At 40.6% G+C, this 12025-nt stretch overlaps 1 protein-coding gene across 2 annotated transcripts in view; it reads right to left on the bottom strand.

Moving 5' to 3' along the window:
* The window catches only part of PARVA (parvin alpha), a 74126-nt gene that overhangs the window by 21468 nt on the left and 40633 nt on the right, over positions 1-12025 (bottom strand). The window contains exons 1-5 of one of the 2 annotated variants that reach the window (XM_035118872.3): positions 11409-11699; positions 3716-3805; positions 3531-3601; positions 2548-2650; positions 1587-1727 (exon numbers count right to left, since the gene is read on the bottom strand). In XM_035118872.3, the coding sequence (XP_034974763.1) occupies positions 1587-1727; positions 2548-2650; positions 3531-3601; positions 3716-3805; positions 11409-11436 (433 nt within the window). In that variant the 5' untranslated portion in view covers positions 11437-11699. Of the gene's footprint in view, positions 1-1586; positions 1728-2547; positions 2651-3530; positions 3602-3715; positions 3806-11408; positions 11700-12025 lie in introns of those variants that run through there. The other variant, XM_035118864.3, reaches the window with a different exon arrangement.

Raw genomic sequence — 12025 nt, 5'->3', positions numbered from 1 at the left:
TTCAGGTTAAATATGCTTCAGGTTAAGTACAGACCTCCGGAACCAATTGTGTACTTAAACCAAGGTACCACTGTATATTGGTTCTAGCCAGAAAAAAAGTATGCATACACAGGCAGCACATTTCAGTCCTGTTCCCTTCAAATATATTTTAGCTGAATACCACCTCAATGTTCTTTAAGATCAAGTGTGGCATATTGCCTTCAGTATTGGGCTTGAACTGGGGAAATGTGGGCCCATTCCCAGCTAAGAAGCTTTATGGGAATGTGGTATTTCCACCTAACGTAGTTCCATGGGCTGCTGAAAGGCAAGATAAGGGATGTCCCAATGTACACGGTTCAAAGTTCTTTGGACCAACTCGGGGAAACCAATGGAATAAATGCAGGGCCGGCACCAGGATTTAGGAGGCTGCTGGCAAGATTTGCTCCAGTCACAGTGCTTCCCTTGCCCCCAGATGCAGGGTGTTCCCATTTTTGCTCCACTGCACAGAGGCAACTGATGCTGCACTTCCTTGCTGGTAATCACTTGCCAGGAAACAGGGGAAACAGTTGCTCCTTCCAAGTGGCATCACTCATTCACTTGCCTTCCTTGGGGCGGTGGGGGGGGGGTCATCAAGAAGTAGCAGCTGCTGCCTGGAGGGGACAGAGGGCAAGCAACTGCTGCTCCCTGCTGCCACCAGTGCAGACAGGCAAGGAGAAGGAAGAGCCATGAGCGCCCTTGCCCTCTCCTCCTCAGCTGTACAGAGAGAAGGAGGAGGTGGCACATGGAACAGGGGAATGATGAGGACTATGGGAGCTACTGGTTCCTCTTTAGCCAGGCCTTTGGCTGACTTGACTGACATATAATGCCCTTTTATTAAATGTGTTATGGAAGGGCAGATTATTGGGTTGTCTTTGTTTTTATTCTTATTATGTACTTTGTGTTTTTTACATTGTAATTGTATGCTTTGACTATAACAGGTTTAAGGCGGTATACAAACTTTAACAACAACAACAACAACAACAACAACAACAACAACAACAACAGGCAGGTCAATTCTCACTGCTGTCCAGAGAAGGAGAGTGGGTGTCAGTCTTGGATATATTACAATGCCAACATAATAAATAAAATGATTAAATTGTACAATGCCTGAATATTAAATAGCTCTAGAAACTATGCTGCCAACTGCTTTGAGTCTCCTTATATAGAAAAGCGGGTTATAAATCCTGGAAAATAAAAAAAAAGAATTAAAAAATATGCAAGTTCCCTAAGGAGCTGGTAACAGGAATAATAAAAAAGAATTCATTCCCTGCCATGTATGTACAGGGCCCATAATGTGCATGCAATAGGAACTCTGGGATGTGTGTGGAATCAAGCGTAATGTTTTGTGTACAACTGTCAATAGTGGTAAGTATATTAATAATGAGGACATATATATATTTATCTTACGTTTGCACACCTTACACCACAATTCTAGATATAAACTTGCACACTGCTGAATCTGCCTTCTAGCTCTCTCTAATTCAATACGTTTTACAAAACGCAGTAGAAAAACATAACTTTTAATACCACCAGTAACCAAGAATTCCACTGTAAAATGTGTAACTCACAGTCAACGTTCCACTTGATGCTCCTTGGAGGAAGTTTAAGGGTTTCATTGATCTTTTCAAGGACTGTCTGCAGCTTTTGTTTCTGAGCTATTTCAGACTGTGTGACTTCAGCCACGTTGAGTTTCTCACTCTCAAGCTTCTCTGAAGTGATAATGGAAGAAAAAGCTGCAAGTCTACACCTCAACTCCATGTACCAAGTGCAATGCAAAGACATTCTGTCCCACATATAACAAAGGATTTTCTGTAGATAACTGGTCTGAAGTTTCAAAATTTGGCAACTTCTCAAGCCTATCACACTTTGCCTTCTGTTGCATCTCTGTTCTCCTAAGGATTCCACCCGATTTTCCATTTATTTCCATTTATTAATACCCCACCCATCTGACTGTGTTTTCCCAGCCACTCTGGGTGGCTCATAGCATATATCAGAATATACTAAAACATCAAACATTAAAAACTTCCCGATACAGGGCTGTCTTCCAGATGTCTTCTAAAAGTTTTGTAGTTCTTTATCTCCTTGACATGTGAAGAGAGGGCATTCCACAGGAAGGGCACCACTGCTGAGAAGGCCCTCTGCCTGGTTCCCTGTAACTTGGCTTCTCGTAGCGAGGGAACCGCCAGAAAGCCCTCGGCGCTGGACCTCAGTGTCCGGGCAGAGCGATGGGGGTGGAGACACTCTTTCAGGTATACAGGACCGAGGCCGTTTAGGGCTTTAAAGGTCAGCACCAACACTTTGAATTGTGCTCGGAAATGTACTGGGAGTACTCTACAGGTGTGCATGCTGCTGCGGGGCCACCACTGCTCCAGAGCTCACCCAACTTTGTCCCATCGCATCTTGATGACTACATAAGTTACTGATGCCTGCAGCAATATGAAGTGTAAAGGAATGGAAACCAGTGCCTATGTTAATCCTAACTACAAACAAGCACCTGAAAAATGTGATATGCATAAAATTATTTCTCACCGAAGAGTTTCTGCAGTACTTGTCCATCATACAGGTCTTCAGCCAGGTCTTTTACAATAATTCGTTCTCCTACTAAAACATCGTTAATCCAGTCAATTAGCACCTGTGCAAGAGACAAAGATTCAGAAAAACTCCGTATGTGTGTACATCACAAACCGATTTTCCACTTTGCGCAATGTGGTCTCAGAAATGACAGAGGGTGCTTCTGGACAGTAAAGGTAAAGTGACCCCTGACCATTAGGTCCAGTCGCGGACGACTCTGGGGTTGTGGCACTCATCTCGCTTTATTGGCCGATATTTATTTATTCCGGATAGTAGGTCTGGCTTAATGTTAATTGTACAAAATTAGACAGAACAATTCCTTCTGATTTCAACTGTGCTGGGATTTTGTCCTCATGGACAGGAACTTTTTAATTTCACATTAAATAACCGCCGGCTACCCCAAGGCCTTGGGATATGGCAGGTGTTAATGTATAAACAGGCAGAGTTATAGCATAATAATAATAATAATAATAATAATAATAATAATAATAATAATGTTGGAATGCAAACACAGAAGAGGCAGTGGGACTGAAATACATCTACACACACACACCTCAGTCTCTAGCATCTGTAGAAACTTAATCTTCCAAGCTTTTGGAGCAACATTAAGCTCTGAAAAATGCAAAATTGTTTGCCCTTTTTTGTCATTGGCAGGGCTTTTGGCTTCTACTGTAAATTTGAGATGTACAGTAAAGAGGAAAACGGATGGAGTAGCATGAACCGCAACTTAAAAGCTTTATGGGGGACCTTGGGCCAGCCATCGTTTCTCAACTTAACCTACCTCACAGGGTTGTTTTGTGGATTAAACAAGGAGGGGGGAAACCATGTATAACACCTTGAGCTCCTTGGAGAAAAGGGTGGGATATAAATGCAACAAATAAATACAAATGTTTTCTTTGCTTTGTATTTTTAGAAGAGATTTAAAGTGCTTACATATTTACCTTCATCAGCTCCTGTAGTTTTGGGTCACTTCTTGAATTTGGATCAATCATGGTTCGGACTTCATTTTCCTCTTTAGGGGGGGTGGAAATGGGGAAATAGGAGATATCCATTACAAATAAAGTAGGCTTGTGGCATTTTGTTTCCATCCATTATTTAGGTTAAGCAAAAATGTATTTCAACTTACCTAGCATAGTATCTTCAGGATCTAGTTCAAAAGGGATTGGGCTGAGTGGTAGGTTAATGGCATTTATTCCTTCTTCTTGTAGTTCAGACACTGAGGAGGAGAAGAAGAAATAAAACAGTTCAGAGAAACTTGTTTTTTTTCTTAGCATTTACATCTTAAAGCTTTCCAGCAGCAGTAAGGACGTGAACTCAAAGCCTAATCTCCACATGTATTTAGCAGAAAAGTAATGGATCCAACAGTGAAAAATATTTAGCCAATCCAAATTGCAGCTCTCATGTGTAACTGACAATAAGCAACTTTGTGGGGAGCCAAGCACTTGGACCTGTATGCTTTTCAAAGATTTTGAGAAAACCGGCATGCACATGCAGGGGCACACATAAACCCAGATCTTCCCCATTCTCTCTCAGTTTCATGATTTGTTCAAGCCAGCTAAAATGAAGCGGTTCTAGTTTGGCTCTTATTTTTTCATCCTTGAAACAAAATTCTACAAATTCAAACAAGGCCGTAGTCAACGTGCAAAAAAAACAAAAAAAAAACACCACATCCCTTCCTTCTACCACAAATCCAACTGCGTAATTTATCACAAAGGCACTCTGGTCACATTGCCAAGTTGCAAAACCGTGAAGCATTTTGTTACACTGATGTCAGACACTGGTCCTATTAAAAACAAAATTTACATTGTGGAAATTCTTTTGTTTTGCGTCATGTTGGTCTCTAAAATTTCAGCTCAGCTACCTCACTGGAACTTTTCACATTTATTTTTTAATTAGCATTTGTTAATTGCCCCAAAACTTGGTTGTCTCAGCAATGTACAAAAAAGAAAAGAAAAAAAGGTTACGGTAATTCAAAATGGGTAGCATAAAATACCAGTGCATTTGGCAATCAAAATACCTGAGTCACGCCAAAACATCTCTAATATATTATATTTGATGAAGCTAATACAAATGATGGAAATATTTGTGTTTGTGTGTGCATGCATACACACCCACACCCCAGAGCATCTATTTTTAGGCGAACAGACGTCTTAATCATAAGATCCAGGAATACAAGTTCATAAATCTAAACTATGACATTTGTCCAAATGAGCCACATTCTGTCCTTTAATAATGCAAGAGTCCCCTCGAAGTTACTGTACTAGAAACTGATGAGCACAAATACTGCTGCCCACAAGGTTTAAATTAGCTTTATTCCCTTAGCATATGCAGACTAGTGCTCCACGCTTCATTGTATTAAGACTTCCTCATGTACTTAGATAACTATTTATATTTCCTTAGGTCAGTGATTTTCCAACTTTGTATTTATAAAGAGCTTCTCTTACTTCATTTCACATCATTGCAGAGGAGAAAGGAGGGGAGCAGCTGTGAAAGGTTCACACCAACCTCCCTCTGGCAGTACTAATCTTCCCTGCTGTGGGAAGACGCCAGATATATTCCCTTAATTGCGTAAACATGATTTGTATTGTTGATGCATTGGCTGCAATATACTTGATATCTCCTTATGACAGCTCCGTATCAATGCAATACTGTGGATTTCAGCTTCTTCTGTGGTCACTAGTATATAGTATACCACCTTAGTGAGGACAGGTGCTAGGAGAAGAATTAACTGGAAAAGATAACATTGCCTACGTTTGTGGGTCATGTGGCCGATTGAGGTAAGTCAGAGTCCACTGTTGCAGACCTTTAAAAGAGCTCTAAAAGATTTATTTGTTCCATCTGCTTAAATGTATTATACAGGTTTAATTGGGCTGCTGAATTGAACTGATTGAAACTGGATTAGGAGAATTTCAACCCCTAAAAATTGCCTACATGTATTTTAAATAAATGAAAAGGTTAAGGTAAGATATAAGTACAATATGGGGATTTTAAGATTGTATCATTGAGTATTTACGCTGCCCAAACCAATGCAATGCTGTAGTGCTAGAGATGCAAACACGCTCATGCGAGTCATTAGAAATGTTGTACATGAGGCTATTGCTGGTGGCTGTTTCATTAACATCATATTATCCATTTTCATTTTTTAAAAAAGTTAATGCTATTTATTGTTATCAAAGCCACAAGACACTCTAATTACAAGGTGACCATTTACTTGAATTTTACCCATATAATCATTTATGTTAAAAGAAGTGAGATAACCCAGAATTTGACAATGGCAGAAAACCTGGTATAATGCGCACAAAGTTCCCACTTTAAGTGCACTCTCCATTATGCTGTGGTAAGTGGGGCTCCCTCTCAGTGCCCATCAGTTGATTAGCACACAGAGGGAGACCAATGACACTGGGTGAACTAGGGAGCTCCCCATCAGGGACTCCCCAGCGGTGAGTTAGCTTAAAAAAACAACAACCAATGGGGCTCTAGGCATCAATAAGCTGATGAGAACTGATAGCCGCCCCTTTGAAGTCCATTTGCAAGCAATTGGCTCTAAGATCCATCCTCTTAGAAAGCAAATGCTCAACACCAATCAGCAGAAGGCTGGTCCCGTTAAAGTTTGACAGGTGGGTGACCCCATCCACCCATCATAGTTGGCCCAGAGGAGTGAGGAAAGGAAGGATCCAGTCCGCTGGCCAAATCCAGTTCCTTAAATATATAAAAAGGAAAAGAAAAAACACATACACCAAGCCCTGGATAGATTTAATGCAGCAGAGACACATTCGGGAACAAAATGCAAGCAAATATATATTCTGTTTCTTTTCAGAAGGATCAAATAAAAACTCTAATAAATCTTTGGGCTAAAGTTTGAGAAATGCAAAAAAATGAAAGGTAGATCAAAGTCAGCAAGAAAAATGAGATTTTGCACCTTTAGCTGTAGTGCAAATCCACATATGTGCATACTGAGTTTCATTTAATTTACTACAGATGAATTACTTCATCTAGATGCACAGTTTTGTACATTTTGTACTGTACACAGTGTTGCATGCAAATGAGGCAAAAGCCTCTGGGTTGCATCCAGCTTCCTGTGAGCAAGATTCCACTCATAGGACATTCCCACTGGCGGAAACCACAGTGGCGATTTTTGCCAATTTCCCCATACCTCTGCAGCATCCTGTGAAAACCTGCGGGGGAGGGGGAGGGCAAGGAGAAGGCAAACCAGCATCCTTGCCTCCAGTGAAAGCCTCTCCAAAGCCCTTTGCATGCATAGAAGCAGGGCAGGTCTGGATTAAACCCACTGCTTTGAGGGTAGCGATGAAATGATAGACCAGTTAAATGTGTGATTGGAAATTAATTATCACAAAACACATAAACATGAATTTGCAACTATGCAGATGGCTTTTTATGAGGTGATCATTTTAAAAAGTGTTTCCAGAACATAAACGGAACATTCTTAAGCAATCCGTTCTCAAAAGACTTAATTAATGAGGGAAGCCCCCCGAAATAGACACATGCATGTTTACAATCGAAAATCATTTTCAGGAAACCATCTGTAGCACAACACTGTCCCTAATCCATTAACTGCTGACTCCCAGCCAATCACTTGTAAAGGTGACTGTGCAAACAACATACATCAATCTGATGGTGATGCATTAGTACACATTTTCCAGAAAGGGCCTATTTTCTACGGCCGTTTCATTTCTCTCTTAAATAAAACATAACAAAAATGGAAGGAAGTCAAACAACACAATCTAATTGGTTTGTGTATAATAGAAATTAAAGGCCTAGGGCCTTGGACTTTTCTCATCTGCCCAATGTTGTGCAGTGAGCAGTATTTTTTTGTCTAATCCATTATCTTTTTCCAGCTTTCCGTTAAATGGAACCAGCAAATATTACAAAGCTGTTGATCAAAGAGGAAACGAACACCCAAAACAAATGATACTTGTTCAACACACAGTAACTGAGCTTTTCAGCCTTCACTGTATTTTTTCAGAACCATTTTGACTACACAATGTCTACCACCTATTCCGATTCCCATTCAGCAGGAAGGATGGATTTATTTATTTATTTAAAAAAAGCACATTCTTGTCTTTACACAGGAATGATGCAACAGCAACCTTGCACTAGCGCCTCTTCCAGCTGGATAAACACTATATCCTTTGAAACTTAAGTGACGGTACAGGAGACTCTTACAAGGGGTCACAACAAAGTGTGCTGATTTGAGAGACTGGAAGAGGGAACCTGGGCACCTCTGAAACATCACCAACCTACAACACACACCCCAACTGTAGAGATGACCTATGCCAATGTGCTGCTGTTCCCACCAATCAAACCTTCAATGAGAGAGAGAACCTATAAGGAGGCAGCTTCAGTCAACAGGGTACTCAGTGCCTGCAGATAATGTGGGGCACTACAAGGGACATGCCAAATATGAAAAAAGGATTTGTGGTGCCAAGAGCTTTCAAAGCTAACAGTTTCTGCTCTATATTTAGTCATACCTACTTCTAACACACTTTCTTCACGAGCAGAGCAGTGTGGTTTCGCTTCTTAAACTGCATTCTTTCAGTTTAAGCTTTTAGGAAAAGATCATCCTAGCACACGGTTGTGGTTGGCAAAAGAAGAAGAAAGCAAAAAAGAGAGTCTATTTTTAAAAGGATCCTAGGGATTCCATAGATTCCTTCAGCTTTATTCAATAACCGCATTGAAGAAATAACAAGACCCATCAGTTTGAGGGAACACATTTAACCTTATGATTCCATTAGTCCAAAGAATTATGTTCCACGAGGGCCTGTTAAAGCAGTGGTAGTCAAACTGGTGCTCTCCAAATGCTGGATTACAATCCCCATCAGCCCCAGTCAATGTGGGGCCAAAGGGCAAGGAGGGCAAGGGAACTGTAGCCCAACAACATACGATGGGACCACGTTGACTACTTCTGTCTTATAGGTGCCGCAACTCGGGGAGAATAGATCAGTATCCACTAGGAGCAATGCCTTCTTAGCAGTGATCCCTGAGGGAATCCTGTCAGATCTACAGTTAGCACTTTTAAAACTAAAGTATATTATTTTAATTCTGCCACCACTGATGCTCCTTTGCTCCAGGTAACTTTATTCCTAATGCCAAAGCACCCACAATTAGGAAATTGCAACAGATATTTTCTGCGTAACTTTTGCTTGTAATGTGAAGTTGAGCAATGAATGCAACTTGAATTACCATTCTACCGATATTGACATTTCAGATAACACCACTTAGCACTTCTATACTGTACTGATTTAAAACAGAGTTGGAAGGGGACGATGCATTATCACAGTGACCTACAAAGTAGGTCAGTATTACTATCCACATATTGAAGGTGTGGGATGAGCTGTAGCTGAGGCTAGTAGTTTGTCTAAGCCCACCTAGTGTATGCAGTGCAAACATAGTGGCAACATAGTCTTCTGCTGACTAGGTTCTGTGACATCTTATGGACTAATCCAGGCACCCCCAAACTTCGGCCCTCCAGATGTTTTGGACTACAATTCCCATCTTCCCCGACCACTGGTCCTGTTAGCTAGGGATCATGGGAGTTGTAGGCCAAAACATCTGGAGGGCCGCAGTTTGGGGATACCTGGTAATCCATTGAAGTCTAGAGCTTATTTCTTGAAAAAGTTGGATTGGGCTGTAAAACTGCAATCTTATCCACACTTCATTTAGAACACATCTCACAGATGCCAAATAAAAGCTTGGTGAAATGTATTGGATGCTCTTCCAGATAGGTTTGCAAAGGGCAGCAGGTGAAATCATACTTCAGCTGACTATGTGGACTTTCCTCTTCCTTTAACCCAATGTTTCCCAACCTTGTGCCTCCAGCTGTTTTCGGACTACAATTCCCATCATTCCTGACCACTGGTCTTGCTAGCTAGGGATGATGGGAATTGTAGTCTCAAAACATCTGGAGGCACAAGGTTGGGAAACACTGCTTTAACCCAGTCTTAACTCTATACATTAAGAAAAAAATGAGTCCTAGGTTTTAGTATTGAAATATTCTGGGTTTGAGACTTGGCAGAAAAGCAACGGCCCCTCCTTCCACACATCCACACTTCTGGTTGCTGATCCAGGGCCATATACAGCTGGAGCAAGAGAATCAGAGACACAGCAGCTGACTATACTTCTGCAATACCAGCTTCACTGGTTTCAGATAAGCAGGCATGAGCAAACAAATAGTCATGTAAAAAGATGCTGCATTTGATTTGTCCCCAACCTCCTGAGGTAGTTGCCAGGAGCAGACACAAAGCAACTGGTAGCTAACACAACGACAAATGTGCATGGTCTGTCTAATTAGCAAACATGAAGCTGTAAATGAGGCTGCCTGGGTTTGGGGTATGTCAAATTTTTCTCAGAACATTCATGATTTGAGCAACTCAACAAACGGGAAGAGCTCTCCATGCTATATGCAGCATGCATTCACACATTCCCTTTCCCATCAACAATAAATTTATTTTAAAGCCCTAGCTACCCTTTTGCAGTACTGGTATTCTTGGGCATTAGATTTACAACAGTGTCCACAACATTGGTGTAGCTCAAGATTGTCAAGGCATGTCAAGGCAACCTGGAGTGTTGGATAAAAAAAGCTTTAAAATTCTGTTTCAAAAGAACACACACACACACACACACACAGAGAGAGAGAGAGAGAGAGAGAGAGAGAGAGAGAGAGAGAGAGAGAGAGAGAGAGAGAGAGAGAGAATTGGTGCCTTGCCACCAGCTAGAGAAAGGGAGTAGGAGACACTGGATCATAGCTGCCAAGTTATCCCTTTTTTAAAGGGAAATTCCATTATGCTGAATAGGCTTCCTCGTGAGAAAAGGGAAAACTTGGCAGCTATGCACTGGATTGCTTTCAGATACACAGAACATAAACTAGATTGCAATCCTGTACACATGTGCAGTCCAACTAGTTTTAAACCTATATAACTGGATGCCAAATTAAAGCCAGAATTCTTTAAAAGTGCTTCAACCAACTTGCACGTTACTTTTCAATACTGTGATGAATAAATAATTCTGATTCAATTTCCACCCATATCTTTGTACCAGAGTAGCATGATTGCAGAAAACTTCAAATAAATCCGTTCCAACCAGGCAGCTGAGTGTTAAGATAATCAGTTCTGAATGCCATAAATATGAATTTACAAATGCCAGCTTATCCAATATAATTCCCCCATGTTTCTGGTGTTAAAGTGTGAATAACTCATGCAGCTGTTCACAATAAACGCTTTTGAATACAATCAAGTAGTCTCTCAGATACTCATGTTGGGAAATTTGATCAAACTTGTTCAGAACACAGCCAAATATAAAGCACATAGCAATACAACTGTGAGAGGTTATTAGCAACCAGCAGAATTAAGGAGACCTGAAATTAAAAGATATTTGGTTCCCAAAAAGTTTTGTTACAATAAAACACAAAACAATTTTTGCTAAGCAGGTCTAAGTAGGTTTTGAATATACAGATTTAAATTTTTTTGTTTTGTATTATTATGCAGTTCAGATATTGCTAATCTGTGTTTACTAAAATTAACAACACACCCTTCAGTGCAAAAGAACCAGTTATTTAGCACATCTATTAGAAGATTATATCATTTAGAAAACTATTGACCTCTGTGCTAAAACACAAAGTGATGCCTTCACTAATGCAACATAAAAATATTACTCTGCCAAAAAAAATTAAAATATAGCAAAGCAAAGCTAACATCACAAAGATCAATTCTGAAAACACCCTAAATGCTTAGCACAGATAATCATTCAGAGCCACAGGAATCAAACATGAAAAAGAAAATAGCAAGGGCTGTAGAATCCCTTACCTTTGGGACAAAATGCTCCACATCCCATTGTACACTATCCAAGCCCTCATTTTCTCAAACACGAGGACAACTAAAAAGTCCCCTACTTTTAAATCACTCCCTTCTGCTGCTGCCCTGTGTAGCTGTATTTTGAGTCTGTATCTCTACAGAATACTCAATGCACATTGCAACTCGAAGCTCAATGCATCATAGAACAACTGACTGACTGCCTATATAATTTAATATGATGCCACAGGAGACTCATAGACCATCTGCAAAACAAACTACATTTGCCATTCCCATCTCGGCAAATTTCATCTAGAAAGCTAAATGTTTTGACAAACAGGCAACCTCATTTATCCAAATGACTTACAGAATTCTTGGGCTATTACATTTTACAAAGCCCAACATAATTAAAGCGATAGGGAATCTGTGTAAGGCAGATATTAAGAAGGCCATGATGGGCAGTGGCGAAACATTTCCTTCACTTCCCTCCCTCTCTTCACTGCCTTATCAACATTGCCTTACTCTGCAACAGCTCTGAACCCCACATCACAGCTGTCAAGAATTATCCATTTCTTCATCGCCTCCTCTCCTGTTCTCTCCTCACCCTTGCTCCCCACCTCTTCATTCACCCT

The sequence above is a fragment of the Zootoca vivipara genome, chromosome 1, assembly GCF_965207765.1.
Source record: "Zootoca vivipara chromosome 1, rZooViv2.hap1.1, whole genome shotgun sequence".
In the NCBI taxonomy this organism is placed as follows: Eukaryota; Metazoa; Chordata; class Lepidosauria; order Squamata; family Lacertidae; genus Zootoca; species Zootoca vivipara.
Note: the sequence above shows the minus strand (reverse complement) of the source record. Positions and strands in the feature narration are given on the sequence as shown.